Raw genomic sequence first — 27,053 nt, 5'->3', positions numbered from 1 at the left:
TAATGAGGTGGATGAAACTGGAGCCTATTATACAGAGTGAAGTAAGCCAGAAATAAAAACACCAATACAGTATACTAACGCATATATATGGAATTTAGAAAGATGGTAACAAAGAGGCGTTTTAAACGATCTAACGAGAGCAGTGCTGGCTGGGGGAAATAAGTGACGTCACCCCTGGACTTGCCCTCTTCTGGGAGGGACTGCCTCTCCAGCCCTGCGCTGACCCCCTGCAGGCGGACGGCCTGGAGGGACTGGGCTCTGGCGCTCGTAGGTCTGAGGGTCTCTGACCACATGTCCGAGTCACAGGGCGACACACGCAGAGCAGAAGGTGTGGAGCCTGCCCCTGCGCTCCGCGCCCCGCGGCGTCGGCGTCCGCCGCAGCTCTGCCCGCCCTCCTACCCCTGCATGTGGCTCTCGGCGACGTGGAGAGGAAAAGCCATGCGGAAGAAGGTCCATCGGGGAAACATCCTGACGGACCGCACTTCACCAATTCCGGTGATTTCCTCTCTTAAGAAAATGAGATTCTTTGGTCATGATGTGTGCAGAATGATCTCTGAGCTCATCCAGTAAAACACTGTGACTTCACAGAGGCTGCAAGGCCGCGCGTGAGGAAGCGAGCCGTCTAAGGTCGTAAATGCAGAACCCGGCTGCTGGTCCCACCCTAACCTCAGCCTCACCGCCGCACCTCTTCCCACCTCCTGTGTCCGTGAGGTCTGTGAGTGTGCAAAGGCCTGCATCTGCACGAAGGCATGCTGTGACTCCCAGGGCTCACAGACGGGACGCGGCTCTGTCACACTTCGCACAGCCAGCAAGGGTGCCGCTTCCACGTTCAGCACGCGGTGTGAAGCTTGTGGCGATCCTCATTGCAGTTCTGTAACATCTGCAGAAAAACATCTAGTTTTCAGGAGAGTGAAATACAGTAGTGGGTGCGTTATTTTCTATGATTAACTCTTTTTTCCCTTTTAGTAGTTTGGAGGCAAACACTTGCTAAATTAGAGGATATTAACAACCTTTTTACCCCTGAGTATGGGGAAGTGTTTTTGAAAACTTGACTAATATGGTTGAAGAATAATTCAATTTATAAAAATACAACCTCATTTCACAATAGATTTTTTCCTACGAGGGTTCTGCTCAGTGTCCCAGTGACTGGTGGGGAGGATGTCTGTGTGACACAGATTGAGACTATTCATGAATTTGGCAAAGCATTACAATCCACAATAGTAAGCATTTGAAAATGTGTTTCTGTTTGGTGCCACTCCATTTGTTTCTGTTCTTACTATAAACGAGGAAGTTGCATAGCGCCTCTTAGATCTAATGTCATTTATCATTTCTTTCTCCATTTAGTTCATAAATATGAACCAAGAATCACAAATAAAATGCCATTAGCTATTTTCATCAAGCCATGGGAAATCTCTGCAAGGTTGGGTCGTTCTATATTCTGCACGCCTGGCTATTAATAGGAAATCCGGGAAAACATCTGTGTTTCTCTAGGAAGAGAAGGTGGTTGATGCAAGGCCTTCCAGCCTTTCCGGTGCTGATGACAACATGGATTCTGTTCTCTTGCCTGATTCAGGAACAGAGGGGCCTGGCTGGATTGGAGCTCAGACCAAAACTGGGCCTGCTGATTTGATGGGAATGACTTACCTCCTCAGAAAAGCCTTTGGAGAAAAGAGTGGAGAGTGAACAGCATGGTGGCAGGTTCTGGGGAATGGAGCCCCACTGCCCACTGTCCTGGCCACACGCAGCCCTGTGGGAGCAGGTGTAACCGAGGCCTCGGAGGCCTGTGTATCCTTGGGGAGGCTGGTGTACTGTGAGTGCCTCGTGTGGCCCACGGAAGGAGAGTGTAAGCACAGTGCTTACCTGTTTAATCAAAGGCAGTGACCATGGTCTCCACTGACCAGGACAGGGACCGCGATGGGGCTGGAAAACCCCGGAGCAGCTCCAGGCGCCAGCGGACCGTGCTCTGACCCCGAGCTGAGCGGCCGCTCCGGGGTTCAGAATAAGGTGCCTAGTGCATTATTGGGTGACCACCTTCCGCCACGGGGGCGGGCTGCTTATCAAGGATGTGAAGCAGGTCGTCAGGAGCAGAGAGGGAAGAACTCGGTTAAGTCAAGAAACGGTGTCAGGATGACGGCTGCATTGTCTGAAAGCCATCTCCGGTGCCTTTGGCCAAGTTCCTCAAAGATTACAAGGTGAAGAGGGTTAAACTCCATCTGGTTATGTTGAAAGGAAAGCAAACTAATGTCTCATATGTTGAAGACCAAGCCTTTTCAACCGTCCTTCGAGTAACCCCAGTTGGTGTGAATTTCCCAAGATGAGTTAGCTGTAAAACATTCTTGAAGTTGGGAAGAAAATTGGAATGTAAAATGCACATAATAATAAGTTTCTGGCCAGACGGTTTTTTAAAAATAGCAAGTAGAGATGAAAGGATGTAATACCCCAAATGGCCTTTGCTACCAGCACTTTTCCGAGTTTCTCTCTGGGGCAGTCCGCAGCGCTCGCTAGCCCTCCAACTTCTATGTTCCGTGTAGAGAAGGTGTTCCAAGGGCAGTATTCTTCTGGAGTCTCTATCGTAACCTTTAACCATTCTTAAAGTCTTTTAGCACCAGTGGTCTTGAAAACCCAGCAGCAGCAATTAACGAAAATCTGGTGAAAGTGGGCCCTCGCAGGCGGCGCTAGTGGTGAAGAGCCCGCCTGCCTGTGCGGAGGCAGTGAGACGCAAGCGCGATCCCTGGGCTGGGAAGACCCCCTGGAGGCGGGCACAGCACCCCCCTCCAGTGTTCTTACATGGCATTCCATGGACAGAGGAGCCTGGCAGGCTGCCGTCCTTTGGGTTGCAAAGAGTCTGACATGACTGAAGCGACTTAGCGTACATGCACGCTAGTGAAAGTGTAGCAGTCACGAGAACATGCCTTCAAAAGGCCTCCTGCCCCTGAAATCGGCGCCTTGTCAGCACTCGGAGCAGGACGGTGAGGACTGGTCTGGCCTGAGGTAACGCGGGTGCCCGAGATAACACAGAGCATCAGCTCACATGTGGGTTCCTCGGGAGAGAGTGCTTTCCAATAGGACCAGGGAGCAAGTTCTCAGGATGTACTCACCTGCTGACAGCCGCACTTTCACGCCCCTGAAACTACACATCACTGCATACGTGACGTCATCATTCCACCGGCCAGTAAGACATGACCTTTAAGAACCCTGAGTAAGGGTCGTCGGCATCTCTACGGATTCTAAGCGAGCTGAGTGACTGCTGGCACATCTGCTGTCACCAGGATTTCAAAGTGACAGTGTGAAGGGCTTCGAGGACGACATTTGTCTTCTCCCTTCCGTAAGATTAAAGCATTCATACTTTTCCTTGGATTCCTTTTGTCATTCTGGGAAGAACTGTCTCCTATTGATAAAGGGTTCTCACTGAGCAGAGAAGTAGCCTAGCGGGCATCACAACTCCTCCCAAAGGTTTAGAAATACGACGGCAGTGAATCAAGTGTACATCTCTCATTTGATTGCTTGCAAAGGCCCATTTTTCAGGCCCACTTACATAAGGCTGTGCATTGAGATAATTGCATAATCTGGTTTTAAAAAAAATCTTTGAATCACTGCCCACACGATACAACACTTTTCTGTACTTGCTGAGCTGCGCAAATGGTTGCAGATGGTCTATTAGAAGAAGACATGGTCTGCTGTTCACCAAGAAAATAAGAAGATGTAGCTCTGAGACAGAGCAGAGAAAGGAATAGAGTGAGCCAAGAGGTCTGGGTTCTAACCCAAAACGTGATCCTGAGCAAAGCACTGATGCTTCCTGGGAGGCAGGTGTCCGCAGCTCTCGGAGGAGGTGTGGGTGAGGGTCTGTAATGGGGTCTCAGCAGGGGCAGTTCCTGCAGGCAGGGGACCTCTGCACGGAGCCACCCGTGGGACTTGGTTTTAGGTGCCCCTGCAGGCAGGGGACCTCTGCACGGAGCCACCCGTGGGACTTGGTTTTAGGTGTTGGAAACAGACAAACAGACGACCTGTCCAGGGATTGAAAGTCAAAGTGTTAGTCACTCGGTCCTATCAGATTCTTCGGGACCTTATGGACTGTAGCCCACCAGGGTCCTCTGTCCATGGAGTTCTCCAGGCAGGAATGCTGAAGTGAGTCACGATTTCCTCCTCCAGGGTTAGCCACAAACCAACCTGAGCCTCCCCAGCTTATGCACCTCCTCACACCTCAAGAAGCCACCCAACGAAGATGAGTCCTGCCGTACCGTCTCCAGTCCTCGGCGTGGGGAGCGGGGTGGCAGGCGGGTGGCCCTTTCTATAGATTGATCTGAGGGTCAGCATCATTTAGAATTTTAGCTGAGACATCAGAGAGAGAGAGAGAGGGAAGGAGAGAGAGAGGGAGGGAACTGGGTGAGTATGTGGCCAACACATTCCACTCCCCGACCCATGGGATATCACCCACGCTCACACGCCTGGGTCAGGTTCCCCGACACCCAGCTCTACAGGAGCACTGATGCGTTAAGACTCTGTCTGCGGCAAGCGGGTGGGCGTGCGGGACACGGGTGCAGAAAGAAGTCATCTTGTCTTGATCCTCGAGGGATGATGGCAGAAGGGGGACAATCACACTGACCCTTCCCCCCACCTCTACCCCCCAGCGCCTCTGGGCAGCAGGGGCATCTCCCTTCTTGTCGGGCTCCTGGTCCCTGCTGCACAGTGGGCGTTGTGTTGATTCAGTGTCTGTGAGTAGGGACACAGTGATGGAAGACTTCCTGCGGGGACCCCAAAATAGAAAGCCCGGGGAACCTGTCTCATTCCCACAGAGGAGAAAGGAAATCTGGCTCGGCTGCCTGGGGAGTGAGTAAATCATGCGTTTTGGGTAATTCCCAGCAAAACAAACGAGCATGATGTTGACGGAATCTTCCTCGTAGAATATAAATCTGCCATCGTGCTAGTCCGAATTACGTTTCAGCCTTGAGGCTGATATTCTTTCAAGGGTAACAGAGATCTTTTTAAAACAAGAATAGTTTAAAGACCATCATCTTTCTGCCCTCATGGTGACCACTACTGTCAACGAGGGCCTGACACACAGTTCTGAACCCCGTGCTGGGGGCCTGTTGTTGGGGAAGTTAGCAGGAACACAGGGCTCCTGTGTTCTCAGATCAGGGATTGAACCAGCGCCCCCGGCATTGGACGCAGAATCCTAACCACTGGACCCCCAGGGAATTCCCACCCCAAGTTTCTGGGAGCACCAATCACCAGGGATGTCCCCCTGGCCCTGACTTACCCTCGACCCGGCCTATGTGCCTGATCAGGGGTGGGGACTCTGCCAGCATCACCCCACCCCAGCGTCTGCAGTCCAGCCCCAAGCCCTAATCCCTTACTCACCACCTGCTTCATGCGGGATGCTGTCCTCAAAGTGGAGCTGCTGGAGGAGTTCTGTAAGGTTTCCCCCCGCGTATGTGACATGAGAAGCGTACAATCATCTCGGGAAGGATCGCACAGGAGCCCCGCAGACACTCCGCGTCTGGGTGCAGTTAAAGTGAAAGTCGCTCAGTTGTGTCCGACTTGTCTGCGACCCCATAGACTATACCGTCCATGGAGTTCTCCAGGCCAGAATATGGAGTGGGGAGCTATTCCCCTCTCCGGGGTTCTTCCCAACCCAGGGATCGAACCCAGGTCTCTTGCACTGCAGGCGGATTCTTTACCAGCTGAGCCACCAGGGGAGCCCAACCACCGCAATAAAGGAGTGTCCTGCAAAGCCAGCGGTGTGCACTGTTTGGTTCCAGTGCTCAGAAAAGTCGCGTGTACACCACACTGTAGTCTATTAAGTGTGCTGTAGCATCATGTCTTTAAAAAGTACACATCTTAATTAAAAATACCGTATGGCTAACAACAGCCAGCCATCATCTGACCTTCAGCTAGTCTTAGTAATGACGTCAGAGATCAGAGATCACCAGAACAAATGCAGTGACAATGAAAAGCTCGAGAAAGCTGTGAGAATGACCCAAAGGCAGCATGGGGACCTGAAAGTGAGCAAACGCGGTGAGGGAAATGGCACCGGCAGCCTCGCTGGGCGTGGGGCGGTCACGGACCGCGGTGTGTGAGAACCGCGGTGTCTGCGAAGCGCAGTCAGCGGAGGTCTGCCTGGAACTAGAGCACAAGCTGGAACATCAGATGACATGAGAGTTCCAAAGCGCCGAGGGTTTCCGAGACCAAGCGCCGAGGGTTTCCGAGAAGAAAGACGTCTTCTCCACCGTGGAAAGCAAACCCGTGAACAAGAGGTTCTGTTTGAGTTTGGCCTTGACAGACAGAGGTGGGCGAGTACACCCCGGCTTTGCACAGCCTTGGTTTCTAATCCTGCCGGGTGACCACGTGAGTGCCCACCTGTGCTTTGAGCATTTTCCTAGGAGCAAAGGGAAGCTCATTTATGTATTTTGAGCGTGTAAAATCAGGGGGCAAAGTTCACATACACAGAAACACACATGCACACACACACATGAATGAATGGTGTGCATTGATTTTATAAATGTTGAATTTGATCAGTAAAATAGACCAGCACGGAAAAACAGGGTGTCGGGAATGCTTGCAGGCAGAGAGGCAGGAGAGGGAAGGGGAGCAGCCCCAGGCCTGAGGGCAGCTGTGGAGAGGCTGGCTGGTCCAGGTGGGCTGGGGGGAGAGGGGCTTGAGGGCTGGTGGAGACACATGGTGGCTGTCCTGAGAGGCAGCGTGGGGCTGGTTCCCTTAGCACTGCTGCCCCAGGAGGTGGGGGGCTGAGCAGCGTGAGGCCGAGTCTGTTAGTGAAGGACGGCTGGGGGTGAAGCTGGGGAAGGAGGTGGACAGGAGCGCTTAGACCCGGGGGCAGAGATGCCCAAGGGGCAAGTGAACCTTTGCACCATGGCACAGGCGAATCCCGCAGGCCTGGCTGTTGATGGGATGCCAAGGTGTGGTGCAGAGGAAAGAGTGAACGTGTGCCGCTGCCTGGCACCCCCGTCCTGAGTCCGTGCTTTGTGAGCCGGAGACGGGTGATGCCATCACAAAGGTAAGGGCCCCAAGGAGAGGCAGGGGTGGGTTCCTTAGTGTTAGTTGCTCAGTCGTGTCCAACTCTTTGTGACCCCACGGACTGTAGCCCTCCAGGCGCCTCTGTCCATGGGAATCTCCAGACAAGAATACTGGAGTGGGTTGCCATGCCCTTCTCCAGGGCATCTTCCCCACACAGGGATCAAACTCAGGTCTCCCACATTGCTGGCAGATTCGTTACCATCTGAGCCACCAAGGAAGCCCCTGGTGTGGGAGTAAGTCTTATAAACACAGATTGGAGAATCCAGATGGAGCCATCCAGCAGACAGCTATAAATCCGAGATCAGGGCTACTGAGAGCATTGGAGCCAGGAAATAGGGTTAGAAATCAGCTGTGTTAAGGTGATAGACGGTAGAAAGTGAAGAACTAAAGAGCCTCTTGATGAGAGTGAAAAAGTTGCCTTAAAACTCAACATTGAGAAAACTAAGATCATGGCATCTGGTCCCATCACTTCATGGCAAATAGATGAGGAAACAGTGGAAACAGTGACAGACTTTATTTGGGGGGGCTCCAAAATCACTGCAGATGGTGACTGCAGCCATGAAATTAAAAGACATTTGCTCCTTGGAAGAAAAGCTATGACCAACCTAAATAGCATATTCAAAAGCAGAGACATTTTACCAACAAAGGTCTGTCTAGTCAAAGCTTTGGTTTTTCCAGTAGTCATGTATGGATATGAGAGTTAGACTATAAAGAAAGCTGAGCACCGAAGACTTGATGCTTTTGAACTGTGGTGTTGGAGAAGACTCTTGAGAGTGCCTTAGACTGCAAGGAGATCCAACCAGTCCATCCTAAAGGAAATCAGTCCTGAATATTCATTGGAAGGACTGATGTTGAAGCTGAAGCTTCAATATTTTGGTCACCTGATGCGAACAGCTGACTCACTGGAAAAGCCCCTGATGCTGGGAAAGATTGAGGGCAGGAGGAGAAGGGGACGACAGAGGATGAAATGGTTGGATGCCATCACCAACTCAATGGACATGAGTTTGAGTAAACTCCGGGAGTTGGCAATGGACAAGGAGGCAAAGAATCGGACATGACTGAGCGACTGAACTAAACTGAAGGTGATAGATGAAAATGCTCAAACGCTGAGCCCCTGAGTGAGAATCACTGGTTCACGCCCTCCTGGCTCACCAGCAGTACCAGGGAGGGTGGGGTCGCCTGGGACTCAGTGCTGCTCTCAGGGACCCTAATTCTGCCTCCAGGGGGGCTTCTGGTACCAGAGCTTGTACCAAAGAAGTGACCCCGAAGCCCCCAGCGCTCACGGTGCCCCCGAGCCCCTCCGCAGCGTTGGCAGGGCTCTGCTCTCTGAAGGCTCTGGTGAACCCATCTCCACCAGCCGGTGCTGGCGGTTCTTGGTGTCCCTTGGAGTTGAGACGCATTGCTCCAGTCCCTGTCTCCATCACAGCACGGTGTTCTTCTCCGACAGTGTGTCTCTTACAAGGACACCCAACACTGGATTTAGGGGCAACCGTCGTCCAGCTGTGCCTGCATCTTGACCTCACTGCACTTGCAAAGACCCTATCTCCAAATAAAGTCTCATTCATAGCTCTGCGGGTTGGGACTTCAAACGACCTTTTGGCAGACACAAACCACACCCCCAGTCAGGTTAATCCTCCATGAAAATGACAGATTCCCAGGGTTTTCACATTTCCAGACCGCCGTTTAAAATATTCCCAAGTGATAATGCTTTTGCAATATGCTTTCATGCTTGCAACTTCAGTCTAATCCTTCCTGAGAAGTCGGGGAGATGAGCTGAAGCAGTTGCTCCCGGGGAAGGGTGGCAGGATCAGAGACTCAGACTTCCTGAAAAGTCACCAGCCTGCCCCTCGCCGCTATCCCAGGAAGGAAGCATAGTCACAAGAATAACCGGAAGCAGTGATGTCATGGGCTGGGGGTAGGGGGTGGCAGGCACAGGAGATGGGGGTGGGGCTTGGCTCAGGAGTGTGGTCTGTGCACAGCTTTGAACTTCAGGATGTACCATTGTGAACCTAACATCTGTTCCCTGCTAAAGAATTCTCTTTTTTGGGAAAGTAGATGTCATATTCCTCAGCATATAACTGATTGGCCCCTAGTTTCGGGAGGTGATGTGCTAATTACTGGATGAAAGAGAGGAAGCGGGAGGGAGAGGAGGGGGTGGGCAGCTGATCTCTCCGAGTCCACTCATTCTTTCCTCTGTCCCACATCACAAAGCACATTGTGCTGAAAAGCCACGGTGGCTCTCTGCCTGGCAGTCCACTGGCCGATTCACATGTCTATCCACTCAGCAAATTTTTGCTTTGCATGTTCAGGCATCACGACAGGCACTGAGGCTAGTGGTTTGCAAAACAGACACAGTTCCTGCCCTTGTGGAGTCTACAGTCCATCAGGAAGAAAAGCATTAATCAAAGGGTCACACACACACACCTGGGCGCATGTGCGTGCTCAGTCACGTCAGTCGTGTCTGACTCTCCGCAACCCTACAGACTGTAACCCGCTAGGCTCCTTTGTCCATGGAATTTCTCCAGGCAAGAATATTGGAGCATGTGCCATTTCCAGGGGATCTTCCTGACCCAGGGATTGAACTCCGGTCTCCTGTGTCTCTCGCAGCAGCAGGCAGATTCTTTACTGTCTGAGCCCGCAGGGAAGCCCATCGGGAAGAAAAGCATTAATCGAATGGTCACATGCATACAGCTGAGTATTCCAATCTAAATCATTTAGATAACTGCCATTGCCTTGAGAGCATCTCATCAGGAGCCTGACTGATTCTCGGGTTCGTGGAAAGCGTCCTGAAGCACAGGTGTTGGGTATGAGAGCTGCAGGTGGACTCTAACCTTGCGAGGGAGGGGGGGTCACCGTGTGGCCCAGATGGGGATTAGTGGCTGTGCAGTGGCTTCGAGACACTCAGGAGTGGGGCCCACCTAGGAGCTCAGAGAAGGGCATGTGGCTGGAGCCCAGGAGCAGGAGGGGGAGTGTGGGGAGACGGTGGGAAGGACCGAGCTCAGTTCAGGTGTTTACAACAGGCTGTTCCCACAGATCTGCGTGAGGACCAGCATACTCACTTGGCTTTGTAGGAAAAGAAAGCCAGCCCGAGACACTGATCTGGGAATAGCTTTGAGATGTTTGCCAAAACATGGCTGTTTCACAAAGCCTCTGATAGATCATCAGTTTCTATACATGGGAATACTATTTAAATTGTATTTAAAAAGTTTTCCAATCTTATGGGGTTATTACTGAAATAAAATTGATCCTTGTGGTATGATAAGAAAAACCAATCTATGTGGTAACAAGCACTTGTGAAATTAATTTTCACTTTATTTTTTGGAAATTAATTCTTAATTACTGCTTTATACTTTGTGCCTAGATTATAATGTGGTCAATTTTTTGTAAATATTTCATGTGAACTTGTAAAGAATGCACAGTCTGAAGTGGCTGGATATATGTACTCGTTCCTTAAGTCAACTTTCTTAAATGTATTGTTTAATTATTCAAATATTTACAGATTTTTGTTCCTCTGCTTGATTTTTCATTTATTGAGACATGTGTTGGGCATTCCTCCAAATGATAATGGACTTGTCTATTTCTCTTCTTGATCCTGCCAAATTTTGATGAATATATTTTTAAGCTTTATTATGTGGTACATGCATAATATGTATTATTATGTCTTCCTGGTGAACTGGAACTTCTGAATATATAGTGACTTTTTTTATATCTTCACATGCTTGTCATTTGTATGACATTAATGTTGCTTCATCATCTTTCCCTTTATTAGTGTTTGCATGACATATCTTTCCCATTCTTTTATTTCAAGTTTTCTGTGTCTCTTGTTTTAGAAATATCTCTGTAGCTAAATCTATTTTAAAACAATTTGGCTTTTTTTGTCTGTTGACTGGAGAGTTCAGCCCATTCACATTGATTGCAATTTTTGATATGTATTCATTTCTTTCTACACTTTTAGTTTATGCAAAAGGTATAGGTTTTGACTCTGCCTACTTAGAATCTAATAATTAGCATGTTCCTATTTCGGGGATGTTGGAGGAAGACACAAGCTTCCAGATCAGAGAGAAAGGACTTCCTCACTCAAGTGGCATGAGTACCTATTTCCACTGGTTTCCTTTGCCCCCGAACACGCAAAGGGGCATTGCAGGGGCCAGATGGACGCTGTGCTCACAGTGAACCTGCATCCCAGGCAAGCGTCGCTGAGCTTGGGGACCTTGTGTTTACAACAAGGGGTCAGCAAGCTTGCTCTTTGTCCTAGAGGAAAACGCTACCTCATCCCCCAACACTGCTCACTGCAAACACAACCCTGAGAAATGGGTTAAGAGTGTGGCCAGCATGAATGGATGAGGAATGCAGAGACGTGTCCACTCCCAACAGCTTCTGCTTTCCATTCATTCTGCTTTTTCTGAATTCCTGTATTTCCTTCTGGAATATTTTCTTGTTCTGTACTTTTGACTCTATTAGTTTAGCAGGTACAGTTGGCTCTCCCATATCCCTGGGTTCCACATCCTTGGATTCAACCAACCTTGGACCCAGCAGTGGTAACACTGCATTTTATATAAGAGACGGAGCATCTGTGGATTCTGGTATCCGAGGGGTTCTTGGGAGCTGGTTCATGGATAGCAATGGACAACTGGACACAGTGAATTTTTACTTTTTTATTGGTTACTCTAGAAATTTTAGCACGTATGTTTAATTTAGTCTAAAAGTAATCTGCGTCTTTACTGACATACAGAAAAAGTACAGGGACATTAAAAGGCTGTAATTGACCACCCTCCTTCTGCTGTGCTATTTTTTCAATCAAGACTTCATTTCTAACTTGATTTTTATTTCCTTGCTGGCCATGAGTGTTCAGCTCTCCATGTGGTATTTTCACTGGTCGTGAACTTTCTCAGGTTCTTGACCTAGAAGTGTCTCTGATCTGCACTCTGTCGATTTTCAGCAGATCTAACTTTTCCTTTGTCAACTCTCGATCGGACTTTGTCCACTATTGTTTAATCTTATTGTTGTTGCTGTTCAATCACTAAGTTATGTCCAAGTCTTTGCGACCCATGGACTGCAGCATGCAAGGATGTCCCTGTCCTTCACCATCTCCTGGAGCTTGCTCAAACTCATGTCCTTTGAGTCAGTGATGCCATCCAACCATCTCATCCTCTGCCGCCCTCTTCTCCTCCTGCCTTCAATCTTTCCCAGGATCAGGGTCTTTTCCAATGAGTCAGCTCCTCTCACTGGGTGGCCAAAATATTGGAGCTTCAGTATCAGTCCTTCCAATGAATATTCAGGCCTGATTTCCTTTAGGTTTGACTGATTTGATCTCCTTGCAGTCCAGGGAACTCTCAAGAGTCTTCTCCAGCACCACAGTTTAAAAGCATCAGTTCTTCGGCGCTCAGTTTTGTTTATGTTCCAAATCTCACATCCGTACATGACTACTGGAAAAACCATAGCTTTGACTAGATGGACCTTTGTTGACAAAGTGACGCCTCTGCTTTTTAACACGTCGTCTAGGTTTGTCATAGCTTTCCTTCCAAGGAGCAAGTGTCTTTTAATTTCATGGCTGCAGCCAGTGTACACAGTGACTTTGGAGCCCAGGAAAATAAAATCTGTTGTAAATTTACATTATTATAGTTCTATTTGCAAAGTTCTACTTTTGTTTACAAATCTGCCTTATCATTTTATAATCTCTAATTTCCTTGTAATGCCTTCAATCCCCCTTTTGTTTTTTAAACATATTAAGCAAACACACTTTATATAATTTATACAAAGGCTTCAGTTCCTGTAGTCTCTACACTGTCTGATTCTGCAGCTTGTTATCTCTACTCCCTCTTGCTCCTGGTGACCTATCTCCTCGTGAATTTAGCAACTGATGACTGCGAGCTCATATTCCTTACAATTTTCTCTGTGATTAAGCTTTGAGACATGTTTGAAGAATGTTCCTCCAGAAAACTTACATTTGCTTCCACATGGCCCTTTCGCTGCTATGAACTGGGATCTTTAAGAAGGAGGTTTCTGGCTTGGAGTTTTTCAGGTTGCGCTCGGAGTGTATGTTTTGTCCTCAGCTGTCATGTGTGGGAGCTTCAGAAACCAGAGAGGAGAGTTCTTTTCTCTTCCTCTTTCCAGCGCTCACACCTATAAAAGCATCTCTCCTCCTGCAGGGAGAGAATTTCCCAGCTCACCTTACAGTCTGCCCCAATGGGGTCCTGACTTCAGGGTGGGTCTGACCTGCCCTGCATGACCCAGGCTTTCTGCAGTCCCCACCCTCCCCCCACCCCCCGAGTCCCACCCATTCTCCAGATCCTGTTAAGACCTCAGGTCTAGACCACAGGAATTGTCACAGGCTCCAGGACAAAGGCCGCCCATAACACCACTTACCTTGGGAGAACATTTTCTTATTCTTGGTCTGAATTTGTTTTCCCCTGCTCACTGTTGGCTCAGCCATGCTCTGAAAAAAAATAAGGGGAATTTCCCTTTGTTTTCTGTGTCTCAGGAAATCCCCTCTGTATATGTAACCCACCATATTGCCAAGAACGCCCTCCCCCACCGCCCAGCCTGGTCCTGTGTCCTTCTGATGAAGAGGGTGAGGGATGGACCACAGGACACAACACGCTGTGCAGCCTCAAGCTCTGTTGTTCTGTTTTCAGTGCCCCTGCATATTTTTGATGTGCTTGTCTAGTTCTCATTGCTAATATAAATGTTTCGTGCCTGAAAGGCTGTAGAGGGGTGGGGTGTGGGGGGAGGTGGGGTGTGGGGGGAGGTCGGGGGGAGGTTCAACAGGGAGGGGAGATACGTGCACCTGTGGCTGATTCAGGTTGACGTACAGCAGAAATTATCCTCCAATTAAAAATAAAAAAAATTTTTTTAAGTAAAAAAAAAGATTTCTTGCTAAAAAACATTCTGGCAAGGAATTTGCATTCTCCTTTGTACCCAACCCAGGTCTTGAGAAACTTTTCTATTATTAGAGGGTGTTGTTTTTTTTTTTCCTTTTTAAGTTACAAAAATCCTTCCTGCTATAGTTTTAACCTGTTTCCTCTTTCCTTTGAGCTCCCTTCCTTTCAAAGTTCCTCTCTAGTTTATGTATGGGCTTGGGTTGACAAGAAAAAGCCCCTTATTCCTCTGTTCACAGCCCAGTCTCCTCATACACCGTTTCTGTCCAAATTCTCCGTTTGGTCGTGAGCCTCCCCACTGGCCGTCTTCGTCAGGAAAGTCACTGCAGATTTGTGGGATGGGGAGTGTGTTTGCCTCCCCACAAACCAGAGCTTCCAACGGCAGACACGTGCTGTCTGACGGGTCCGAAGGCCTGAAGGCCAAGGTCGGGGTGCAGGGCCCAGCCGCTCGGAACCTCCCGGCCTCTCCTCACTCCCGGCTGGGACCGCCCCGCTCCCGCCTCCGCCTCCGCGTCCCTGCGGCCTCCTCCGCTCTCTCTGCCTCCACGCGGCCCTTCTTTTGAGGCCCTCCCTGCTCCAGCACGACCTCGTCTTCCCAGTTACACGTGCTGTGACCCTATTCTCCACACAAAGCCACGGTCTGAGGTTCTGGGGGTCAGACTTTTAACGTACGTTTTTAGGGGGGACGCGACCCAGCCCATAGCCACGTGGAAACCGCAGCGAAGCGCAAACCCGGAAGTCCTACAGATGCCGGCCCCTCCCAGTGAGCGCAAGGCCGCCCCTCCCCGCTTTAAAACTGAAAATCAGAGAAGACCCAGTGAGCGCGTGTACGTTAATGGTTTCAAACGCCCTGCCCCGGCTCGCGCACGTGGTCAGAGCCTCACCCTGGCGTCCCTCCACGGCCTCAGGAGTAAGCTGGCTTTTTACAAGGACACCTGGCCTCCCTGCTCCCAGGGCACGCGTCCTGCCGCCAAGGACACACGTGCGGTGTGTCCCCAAGGCCGTAAGGAAGTCCCTGGAGGCCGCCACCAAAGCTGGTCTGGGAGACGCTCTGACACCGGAATCTCGGCCCCAGGGGCGTTTCTCGGTTAAGGGCGGGTGTCCAGGGAAAGGACGACCCTGGCCTGTCTCCCCTGGTGGCCAGCCCTTCCTGTGGCTTCTTCTGACACCAAGCTAGTGTAGTGCTGTGAATCTGTGAGGACCTGCACACACAGACCTTGTCTGAATTCTTCTTGTCCTGTTGTATAAGTTTGGATGGTCGGTTCACCTCCCTGGGCCTGTGTCTCCACCTCGTAAATGGGTTCGCTGTGTCTGGTTCATAGCGTTCACAGTGTATCACAGAGATGGAATGATAATGCAGGCCCAGGTCTTCCTCACCAAATCCCTTTAGGCCAGTGTGTCAGAGTGCTGTGCACAGTGGCCATCCTGAGTGTGTCCACGTGGGTGTGAGAGGCTAACAGAGGCCAGCGGTGGTTATCTAGCACGTAAGGAAAACGAGAACCCTGGCGAGGGCGCCCTGGCACCGCCTGTGGGGCACAGATTTTCAGTAGGCCTCCTGGAGCAATGCTGAATCTTGAGGAGGTGGGAAGGGCAGGAAGGACGCCCTGGCAGTGGCTGTGGCCCCACGGAGGCTGGACGCTCCCATTCACCCAGGTGTGAGCGCGGCGGGCCCAGGAGCAGAGGTGCTTCGTGCAGGAGAATACACTCCCCACCCCTCGGGCTCTGCTTCTAAAAAGGTCACATCGGTCGGCAGACTGCAGATGACTTAGGGGGCGTGGCCTTGAGCTCGGAAGCACCACACTCTGGTGAGAACAGCTGGAAAAGAGGGAGACAGGAACACCGTGGAGACGGTATCACGGCAAGTCGGAGTCACTGCACACGGAACCCACGCGTGACACAGTGCTGGTGGGCTCATCTCTGGTTCGGGTGATGGGGTGACTGGCCGTGCCCTACGCCGGATGACACAGACCGATGGAGCAAGCTTCCAGATCAGCATTCTAGAACATGGAGTGGGGGGCTCCTGCTTTCCCGGGCATGTCATTGATCTTCCTGGGTGGAACTCTAGGATTTTAACAAATAGCGTCTTTCGGGCACTTTACAGTTTACAGAGCACTTTCTCATTTTGGTTTCCCTGTGTGGATTGCTGATTTTGCAGTGATGAGCTTGTGAGGAAGGTAGACAGTTTCACAGAGGGGTCTTTCTCACCTCGGCACTGGTGAGTGCTGCATGGGGTCATCCTCTGTGGGGATGTCCTGGGTGCTGCAGAGATTCACCAGCACCCCCAGCCTCTGCCCTCGAGATGCCAGCAGCAGCCTTCCCGTCACCCCCAGTTGTGAGACTCCAGAATGTCCCCAGACATTGCCAGCTATACCCCTTGACAAAGTCAGCCCCAGTTCTAGAGGTTCGGAGGATTTTGACACAGTCATAATCGGAAGAGCGAGTAGGAACGTCATTCCAGATGTTTCCCTTTCTGATGTACATTCCACAACGCAGCGCTTCTCACTGTGGCATCTTAAGATCACGCACACCTCGCCACAGCCACGTTGAATTTGCTCTCTGATAAAGAGGATGTTTATATTCAGCTGTACCTGTTTGGTGTCCAGGACTGCATCATCTCATTTCCAGAAGTACTTTGTTCGTTTTTAGAGTCTCTCGCTTGTTAATCATATTTTCTTTTTAAAAATATATATTTACGTATTTATTTAATTTTGGGCTGCACTGGATCTTCACTGCTTCCTGTAGCCTTTCTTTAGTAGCGGCAAGCGGGGGCTACTCTCTAGGCGCGGTGCTCAGGCTTCTTATTGCAGTGGCTTCTCTTGTTGGGGAGAGTGGGCTCCAGAGAACAGGCTCAGTAGTTGTACAGCACACGGGCTTAGCTGCCTCACAGCATGTGGGATCTTCCCAGACCAGGGATCAAACCCGTGTACCCTGAACTGGCAGGCAGATTCTCAACCACTGGACTACCAGGGAAGTCCTGTTGATCAAATTTTCATTTCTTTTATTTCCTTAAACTTATTAGATTTGATTTTATGTCCAACACCTGGCTAAGTCCAAGAGCCGAAGTCCGCACGGCTGATTCTATAGTTGGCTGTCTTGCTGACTTTGCTGACCCCGCCGTGTCCCTGTTCAGTGGCTGTGAGCTCCTGGAAGCTGCATGCAAAGAATTCTTTGATTCCTGGGTTTAACATGGATTTCTCTAGAGAGCATTTCTGAGGTTTCTGTTAGGCCCCTGGGCTAAGAACCGCCTGTGTGCGCTCAGTTGCCCAGCTGTGTCTGACTCTTTGTGACCGCATGGACTACAGCCTGCCAGGCTCCTCAGTCCATGGAGTTTTCCAGGCAAGAATACCGGTGGTGGTAACTTAGTCACTAAGTTATGTCCGACTTGTGACCCCATGAACTGTAGCCCACCAGGCTCCTCTGTCCATGGGATTCTCCAGGCAAGAACACTGGAGTGGGTTGCTATTTCCTCCTTCAGGGGATCTTCCTGACCCAGGAATCGAACCTGCATCTCCTGCGTTGGAAGGCAGATTCCTTACCACAGCAAAGAACCATCTGAGACCACTTTATTTATTTTTTTGCTTCTGAACTTTATTAACTGTAAATGAGGATAATAAAAGAAATCTCATGATTATTCACAATAAATACAAAATCCATGACAATCTCTTGGTACCTCGTAAGCACTCTATAGTGAGTGAAGTCGCTCAGTCCTGTCCAACTCTTAGTGGCCCCATGGACTGTAGCCCACCAGGCTCCTCTGTCCATGGTATTCTCCAGGCAAGTGAGTGAGTTGTCATTTCCTTCTCCATGAGACCACTTTAAATTCTCAACTTGAATTTTCGTTGCTGTTTTTAGGTTACACAGAGAGTGAATTAGGACCACAGCCTATGTCAGAGATGGCTGTGCTCATAATGTCTAAGGGGAGACTTGTCCTTCTCTGTCCTCCTTGTCTGCAAGGTAGGGGTATTTAGTCCACTTCAGAGTGAAGGCAGAGTGCTGCCACCCCCCACCCTGGTGGGTGGGCTTCTGACTTCCATGGTGATCACAGGTCGAATCTGAATCTCGGAGTTCGACCCTGAATTGCTGACTTGGCTCTGAGCAGACCCCTTGTAGCTGGTCTGTTGCACAGACCTGGCTTGTGCTTGGGCCATCACACCCCTTCCATTCTTTGTTCAAAAAGTGAACAGTGGAAGGCGGCTGGCAGGTTTCATGGCTTTTCTTCCCCTTCTTGAACAAGAGACGACGACGTTCACTTTAGGTTTCAAACCTGACGAAGAAGTTAGTGTCTCACTACCTAAGGGCTGATCAAACTGAGACCTTCTCTTTGCCTGGCTTGAGTGTCCATCCCACTGGAAGCCACAGTATTCCTTTCAGGGTCAGAGCAGGAGGAGAGGAGAGACAAGATCAGATCAGATCAGATCAGTCACTCAGTCGTGTCTGACTCTTTGCGACCCCATCAATCGCAGCACACCAGGCCTCCCTGTCCATCACCAGCTCCTGGAGTTCACTCAAACTCATGTCCATCGAGTCAGTGATGCCATCCAGCCATCTCATCCTCCGTCGTCCCCTTCTCCTCCTACCCCCAATCCCTCCCAGCATCAGAGTCTTTTCCAATGAGTCAACTCTTCGCATGAGGTGGCCAAAGTACTAGAGTTTCAGCTTTAGCATCATTCCTTCCAAAGAAATCCCAGGGCTGATCTCCTTCAGAATGGACTGGTTGGATCTCCTTGCAGTCCAAGGGACTCTCAGGAGTCTTCTCCAACACCAGAGTTCAAAGGCATCAATTCTTCAGCGCTCAGCCTTCTTCACAGTCCAACTCTCACATCCATACATGACCACAGGAAAAACCATAGCCTTGACTAGACGAACCTTTGTTGGCAAAGTAATGTCTCTGCTTTTGAATATGCTTTCTAGGTTGGTCATAACTTTCCTTCCAAGGAGTAAGCGTCTTTTAATTTCATGGCTGCAGTCACCATCTGTAGTGATTTTGGAGCCCAGAAAAATAAAGTCTGACACTGTTTCCACTGTTTCCCTATCTATTTCCCATGAAGTGGTGGGACCAAATGCCATGATCTTCATTTTCTGAATGTTGAGCTTTAAGCCAACTTTTTCACTCTCCACTTTCACTTTCATCAAGAGGCTTTTGAGTTCCTCTTCACTTTCTGCCATAAGGGTGGTGTCATCTGCATATCTGAGGTTATTGAGATTTCTCCCGGCAATCTTGATTCCAGTTTATGTTTCTTCTAGTCCAGTGTTTCCCATGATGTACTCTGCATATAAGTTAAATAAACAGGGTGACAATATACAGCCTTGACGAACTCCTTTTCCTATTTGGAACCAGTCTGTTGTTCCATGTCCAGTTCTAACTGTTGCTTCCTGACCTGCATACAAATTTCTCAAGAGGCAGATCAGGTGGTCTGGTATTCCCATATCTTGAAGAATTTTCTACAGTTTATTGTGATCCACACAGTCAAAGGCTTTGGCATAGTCAATAAAGCAGAAATAGATGTTTTTCTGGAACGCTCTTGCTTTTTCTATGATCCAGCAGATGTTGGCAATTTGATCTCTGGTTCCTCTGCCTTTTCTAAAACCAGCTTGCACATCAGGAAGTTCACGGTTCACATATTGCTGAAGCCTGGCTTGGAGAATTTTGAGCATTACTTTACTAGCGTGTGAGATGAGTGCAATTGTGCGGTAGTTTGAGCATTCTTTGGAATTGCCTTTCTTTGGGATTGGAATGAAAACTGACCTTTTCCAGTCCTGTGGCCACTGCTGAGTTTTCCAAGTTTGCTGGCATATTGAGTGCAGCACTTTCACAGCATCATCTTTCAGGATTTGGAATAGTTCAACTGGAATTCCATCACCTCCACTAGCTTTGTTCGTAGTGATGCTTTCTAAGGCCCACTTGACTTCACATTCCAGGATGTCTGGCTCTAGGACAGTGATCACACCATTGTGATTATCTGGGTCGTGAAGATCTTTTTTGTACAGTTCTTCTGTGTATTCTTGCCATCTCTTCTTAATATCTTCTGCTTCTGTTAGGTCCATACCATTTCTGTCCTTTATTGAGCTCATCTTTGCATGAAATGTTCCTTTGGTATCTCTGATTTTTTTGAAGAGATCCCTAGTCTTTCCCATTCTGTTGTTTTCCTCTATTTCTTTGCATTAATCACTGAAGAAGGCTTTCTTATCTCTTCTTGCTATTCTTTGGAACTCTGCATTCAGATGTTTGTATCTTTCCTTTTCTCTTTGCTTTTCGCTTCTCTTCTTTTCACAGCTATTTGTAAGGCCTCCCCAGACAGCCATTTTGCTTTTTTGCATTTCTTTTCTATGGGAATGGTCTTGATCCCTGTCTCCTGTACAATGTCACGAACCTCATTCCATAGCTCATCAGGCACTCTATCTATCAGATCTAGGCCCTTAAATCTATTTCTCACTTCCACTGTATAATCATAAGGGATTTGATCTGCTCCTGGCCCAGCTGACCTTGCTCTCCGGACCCGGCCTGGCCCCTTCTCTCATGGACAGCCATCTTGTCTTCTTCTGAGGTTACTATGGCCAGAGAACCCCAGTCCACCAGGCTGGAGCCCACTCACAGGAGAGCAGCCTCTTGTTTTGGGGGTACTTAGAGATCTCATGCCGGCCACCCTGATCTGTTGTTGTTTTCAGTCCCGTTCCACTCTTTGTGACCCCAACGACTGTAGCCTGCCAGGCTCGTCTGTCCATGGAATTCTCCAGGCAAGAGTACTGGAGTGGGTTGTCATTTCCTCTTCCAGAGGATCTTCCCAGCTCAGGAATCAAACGCACATCTCCTGAGTTGGCAGGCAGGTTCTTCACTGTTGGGCCACCATGTGTAGCAGACATAGCTACATCCTTTCTGCTCGGCGCCCTGGGACGCAGGCCACTCTGTGAACAGCCGCTCCTGGGGCCTCCCTGCGGCTGGGGCTGCCCTGCTCCCTCCTGTAGAATCCTGACCCCCAGACATCACAGCTCTCATGGTGGGGCTTGAAATAAAGGAGGGGGAATCCTCCCAATCCCTGAAAGCCCTCTGAAGGGAGGGAAAGCAAGGTGGGAGGGCACGGAGTTTGCCAGTTACCTTCCTGACAAAAGCCTGTCTCCCCTTCCTGCCCAGGGCGAGAAGGACAGCTCCCTGTTATCATCCTTGGGATTCTCAAATCCTTTGCCTTCTGTGTTTTTGGGACTTGGTACAAACTTTAGTTTTCATTAATCAATCATGAGATTGTATTTGTTCCAAGTTCCCAATAACCTTATTCTTCCACAGCCTGGGACCCCACCTCCTCTGTCTGCACAGAACACGTCTCCTCGTCCCCAGAGTTCACCCCAAAGCTCCCTCCTCCTCGGCTTCTCCAGTTAGGGTCGACTCTTCGTTCATCTCTGTTCATGGAGCATTTTTTTTACATGTTTCTTCAACATTATGTAAAACCTACATCAGATTTGTCTATTCACTTTGCTTCTCTAGCACACAGCTGTGAACTTCTGGAGGTCAGGGGCCATGTTGTAATCATGTTGTGCTTCCGCATGTCAAGCACAGGGCCAGGTACTCAGAGGAGCTCTGTAATCCTGTGTTCAACCCATATGAATGCACACCGACCAGTCTGGTCCTCTTTTAGAAGCAGCAGTAGCTATTGAATTCAGTCCCAGATGGATCGTGCTTAAGTCAGGAAGAAACTCAGGATAATCAGGGGTCTCTGAGTTCTTGGTCTTCTCTCCAAGCCTCCCCACTCTATCATCTGGGCACCAGCCTTTATTAAGCTCATCTTTTCTTTCCCAATATTTGCTAGGGATCGTTTGGAGTCAGGTTAAAGTGGGCCCTGATACCTACCCAAGATGTGCTGATCTGGAGGATTTGGTTGCATTAGCACACACAGTGGTGGACAATGATCGCTAGAGATTTTTATATATCTCTCTTTTACCGGGACAAAAGCAAACAGACTTATTCTAGCAATGAAATAAATTCCTCAGCTGAAATATGAAAGCTACTTTCATTTTTCTTTTGAGATGTCCAAGTTCAACAGAGCCATTTTGTAGCATTCGAACATGGGGGATCCTGAACGTCCCAGAGACAATGTCTTTCCTGTCTTGTTACAACAGGTCAGATGCTCTTGTTGGTGAAGCACAAGCCTTGATCTGGACCTACCCCAAGGTGTTTGTCTTGCACAGGGTGCCCTTGAGCTAGCATCGCTGGCAAGCCATAATCCCGTGTCTGACTAGTTGCATCATCTACCCACAGCTGGCCCCTTCCTCACTCCTGGAGCCGGTGACAAGCCTGATGTCTGCTGTCCATCAAGTGCTCTCTTTGCCAGAGCAGCCACATGGCACAGCCCTGGCCTGTCTTTGTTTGTTTAGAGCTGGGATGCCTGAGTGGTGCTGTCGGGGGACACTGGGTGGTAGGAAGCTCCTCTGCAGAGTAGGGATAATGGCCCCGAGCAGAATCCTTGCAGGAAGCAGGACCCGGTTCGGGGCCTGTTTTCATCTTAGAGATGCACAGTGGGAACACAGAATGTGCAAGTGTGCTCAGGCTCATCGGCAAGGAAACGGCAGTGCCAGCATCTTGATGCTAAACTGACTGTGCTTACCCTCGTTAAACCCCAGAGAGTGTCTGACCTCACCTGCTGACCCAGATGTAGCATGAACTTACCAGTTCTTTTCTGGGAGCCTCCGCTGTTTACTCGCTGTAGCAAAGATAGCCTGACACCAGTATTATTAATGCAGCCTTTGATTAAGCCAGGGGATCATATGACAGGTAGATTTTTCACAATCTGCCTGGCAAAGCAGTACTCGTCACACAGCGCCGCGTGCACGGATGCTTCTGGACTTTTCAGGGCGTGGTGGTAGATTGTTAATGAGATTGTCTGGTCCGTGTTTTAAACAAAAATACGTGGACAATGCACAAAAAGAAAACAGAAAAGGCTGCACAAAGTCCAAAGGTCACAAATTTGGCCCGGACTCCAGCCCTCTGATGAGCATTTCTGGGGGGGGGGGGGGGTTGGGGGGCGGGAAACTGTGTTCCCCTTTAGGGCAAATCCCCTGCAGCCCTACAGCCAGCAGCTGGTTTCTGAGGGCCCTGAGTTAGGACACTCAGGACACCCGGTAAATCATCCGTTTGGGTAATTTTCTATATATGGAGTCGGAGGTCATGGAGAACGGATGTGTGTCTTTGTTCTCCAAACACAGCCGCGGAGGCTTCCCCAGCTGGGTGCGGCCGCCCTGGGCTGCGCTGGGGTCCACTCATCACCGGGCAAAGACTGGCGGACCCCCAGGTCGGGCGCCCGGGCTGCGGGGACGCGCTCATGGGGAGGGCCGCTGGGGCCAAGGGGAGAAGAGCGGTGTAGATCACTTGTGCAGCTCCTGGAGCACCCTCCACCCCGTTTTGTTCTGTTTTCTAGAAGTGTTTGCTAATCAGCAAAGTTTTGTCCAGCACAGAAACGCATGAGAGCCAAGTCCTTATATGGATGCTTTAAGGAAAGAAAACATAATGACATCCCAAGCTAGGAAAACAGCCCAGCAGGCCAACCAAAGAGAGAGAGAGAGAGACAGCGACAGTAGCTGCCGAGCAGCCGCGCAGCTCTCCCCGCTTGGCGCCGCGGTCCCCTCCGCGGGCTCATTAGGGATGCGCCGTCGAGAGCGCTGATTGGTGGAAGGGGCGGTGGGGGCGGAGCCACAGCGAGCGCGTACGCGGAAGGACGGGGCGGGGAGAAGAAGCGAGAGCCTGGGGCAGTGGGGCGCTGGGCGCTGATTGGTGGTAGTGGCGGGGAACGAGGGGAGGGGCTGTCCGGGGCTGGTTCTCCCGGGCTGGAGGAGGAGGAGGAGTAGGAGGAGGGGGAGGGGAGAGCCCGGGGCGGCAGGCTCTGATTGGCCGTAGTAGCGGAGGGCCGGGCGTTGCGGCGGGCTCTGATTGGCGATAGTGGCTGTGGGCGGGGCGATGGAGGGCGGGGCTGCCCGGGGCTGGACCTCGCAGGTTGGACCAGAAGGAGGAGGAGGAGGAGGGGGAGGGGAGAGCTCGGGACGACAGGTTCTGATTGGCCGCAGTGGCGGAGGGCCGGGAGTGGCGGCGGGTTTTGATTGGCGGTAGTGGCTGTGGGCGGGGCACAGAGGGGCGGGGCTCCCCGGGGCAGGTCCTCGCAGGCTGGACCAGGAGGAGGAGGAGGAGGAGGAGGAGAGGGAGGGGAGAGCCCGGGGCAGCAGACTCTGATTGGTCGTAGTGGCGGAGGCCGGGCGGAGCGACGGGCGCTGATTGGCGGTAGTGGCCGTGGGCGGGGCGCGGGGGGCGGGGCTGCCTGGGGCTGGTCCTCGCAGGCTGGACCAGGAGGAGAAGGAGGAGGAGGAGGAGGGAGGAGGCGGGAGCGCTGGGCCCCCGGCCGCTGTGGCCGGCTCGGCCTGCCCTTTGTGCCCGCCGCCCGCGCCCCGCGCCGATGGCCGCCGTGCCGGGCTCCCCGGCCGCTCGCGCCCGCGAGCGGACCTGACCCCGCGCGCCTGGGATGCGTCGGGGATGCGCGTCCTCCGGCCCTGCGGCTCCTCGCGGCTGGGCTCCGGGCGATGGAGCTGAGCATGAAGAAGTTCACGGTGCGCAGGTTCTTCTCCGTGTACCTGCGCAAGAAGTCGCGCTCCAAGAGCTCCAGTCTTAGCCGACTCGAGGTAAATGCCCTCGCCTCTGAGCGCGCAAGTACTCCTGTCCCCGCCGCGCCCTGGAGGAGGCTGCGGGTCTTGGGGCAGTCGCGAGCCTTTCCGATTGTCAGATGCACGGTCACCCTGCGACCCGTGTCAGGGAGCTAAAGTTGAGAACCTCTCCGATCTTCCTAAAACCGAATGTTATTGTCGGGACTTAGTAAATCCTTGGACGAGTCTTCGGATCCTCAGCGGAAACTAAGCTCTGCCCGCGTTGAATCTCTAACCAGTTTTGTTCCACGCTCTGTGCAGGATTTGGGGTAGTCACCCCGGGTGCCCACCCCGGGTGGGTGGAGAGGGTTTCAGCCTGTGCCGTTCGGTGTGGCACCTCAGAAGTCCCAAGTACACAGCTTCCCCAGCCCCACCCTGGGCTGGTGTTGATCAGGTTTATTTTACAGAGACCAAAGCCACACAGATACTACCGTGTAGTGTAGATTGTTCGTGAATTTGAAATCAGTGTAGAACTGACAAAAGGGAATTTTTTTTTTTTTTTTTTAGGGCAGCACCACAATCCACCTGGACTAGTCTGAAATGGTGCTCCATAGTAAAGTGCCTGATGCAATAGCCCTGTGCCTCTGGGTGTGATATGGATTCATTCTGAAACCCAGAGGACCCTTTTCTCCGGTCCTGCATCTTGTCATCTTAGGGTTTCCAAGTGGTCTGTGCACGGTTCTCTAATGTGTTTTGTATTTCAACAATCACATCTTATTCTTTGCATTCCAGTGTCCAAACTACATGGTTGAATATATAGATGACCAAACTGTGAAGCATGTTTAAGTGAAAAAAAGGACATTGTGGGGGTTTTTTTTTGGGGGGGGGGGGGTGGGTGGAGCTAGTGGACACAACCTAGAGATTTCTTTTGACATTGTCCTCGCCTTTGCCACAAGGCTGGCACCTATGGAGGTTTTGATGTGTTTGCTTCTAATGAAGTCACATCAGTGGGAACAATGTCACATTTTTCATCTTGGGTTTCTTTGTCCTGGCTGCCATGATATTAGATACAGGCATGGGTTCTGTAACAAGAGATCTTTAAGCGAAGCTCAGGAGTTGAAATGAAAGCAACAGAGAAGTACTTGTTTTAAAAGTTTCTGTTATGAAATCACTAAATCAGAATTTTAAGGACTAGGTAGGATCTTTGTGACTGGTTTCCGTGGATAAAACATATCTTTCAAATACAACTATTCATTCAATAATTCAATAATGGAGGAGGGCTTCCTTTAAACCTCATGCTGACAGATGAAGCATAAGTTCATTGGGATAAGTCATCTTACTGGATGTCAGGCTTTTAAAAAACACCAAAGTAGACAAGAATAGAAACTCAGAAGAGTATTTCCCTTCATACCTAAATGCCAAGTTTATTACACAGCTTCTTGTCTCCCTCCATTCGTGTCCTTGCCAAGGGGAGGCAGTGAACTCCGGTGTCGTTTAGGTAAAGGGGCCTAAACACTGGCCCTCCTGGATGTCAGGAGTCCTGTGGGCACAATACAGTTACCACTGGTGTTCTGGGCTGTGGAAGTGCCTCAAAAGAATACAATAGGAACCGAGTGGGGAGTGGGGACAGAGAAGTGATGTTGCTTCGGTGTGAAAATAAAATTTCTGTACACAAAATAAAACTATAAATAAACCATCAGACATGCAGAAGGTCAAGCGGATGAGGAAGAAATGTATCCTGTCAGCACGTGATCAGTGAGCAGTTCGTGTGAGCCAGGTACCCTGTCTGGAGGTGGACAGAAGTGCTGATAAAGATGCCCAGCGCTGATTCAGTGCTCCGGTCTCTGCAGACGCTCTCAGCAGCTGCTCATAGTTGATCCCTGTGAAAATCCAGGTAGACGTGTGTTACTGCCCTCATTGTACTGCTAGGGAGGAAAAACCATGAGAGCAAAACCTGAGAATCCTGCTGAAAACTTAAGCAAATCATTCTGCAAGTGTTAACTGAGATCCTGCTGTGTGCACGCACAGTCCTGTTTTGGGCATTGTAGATCCAAAATACCCAGGACGTAGCCGTCCTGGCCTCATGGTGCCTCCGCCTGGTGGGGGATCTGTTGAGTGCTGACCTGTGCTTCAGTCCAGTAAATCCCATATTCCTGCCCGACTGCCTTCCAGTGTTCCCCAAAGGATCCTGTCTATTCAGTAGTTCAGTCGGTAAAGAATCTGCCTGCAGTGCAGGAGACCTGGGGTTGATTCTTGGGTTGGGAAGATCCTCTGGAGAAGGAAATGGCAACCCACTCCAGTATTCTTGCCTGGAGAATCCCATGGATAGGGGAGCCTGGTGAGCTATATTCCCTGGGGTTGCAGGAGTCGGACACGATTTAGTGACTAAATCACCACCACCATTCATTCATTCAGTTACAGATTAGAGACCAAGAACCACTCACCAAAAAATGTGAAATTTGAGAAGGAGGTTTGTCAGTTATTTGAGGTTGAGAAATAGGACGTATAAAGTACTTAACACGGATGTAT

At 50.3% G+C, this 27,053-nt stretch overlaps 1 protein-coding gene across 5 annotated transcripts in view; it reads left to right on the top strand.

The window, feature by feature from the left end:
- Nucleotides 1-27,053, top strand: part of RPS6KA2 (ribosomal protein S6 kinase A2) — a 336,121-nt gene that overhangs the window by 152,483 nt on the left and 156,585 nt on the right. Inside the window, exon 1 of one of the 5 annotated variants that reach the window (XM_027552025.1) lies at nucleotides 24,234-24,563. The exons of the other annotated variants lie outside the window; for them this stretch is intronic. Within the exon in view, the coding sequence (XP_027407826.1) occupies nucleotides 24,465-24,563 (99 nt within the window). The 5' untranslated portion in view covers nucleotides 24,234-24,464. Of the gene's footprint in view, nucleotides 1-24,233; nucleotides 24,564-27,053 lie in introns of those variants that run through there. 5 annotated transcript variants of the gene reach the window in all.

This window comes from Bos indicus x Bos taurus, chromosome 9 (assembly GCF_003369695.1).
Source record: "Bos indicus x Bos taurus breed Angus x Brahman F1 hybrid chromosome 9, Bos_hybrid_MaternalHap_v2.0, whole genome shotgun sequence".
NCBI classification, from domain to species: domain Eukaryota; kingdom Metazoa; phylum Chordata; class Mammalia; order Artiodactyla; family Bovidae; genus Bos; species Bos indicus x Bos taurus.
This window is presented reverse-complemented; position numbering and strand designations above follow the sequence as displayed.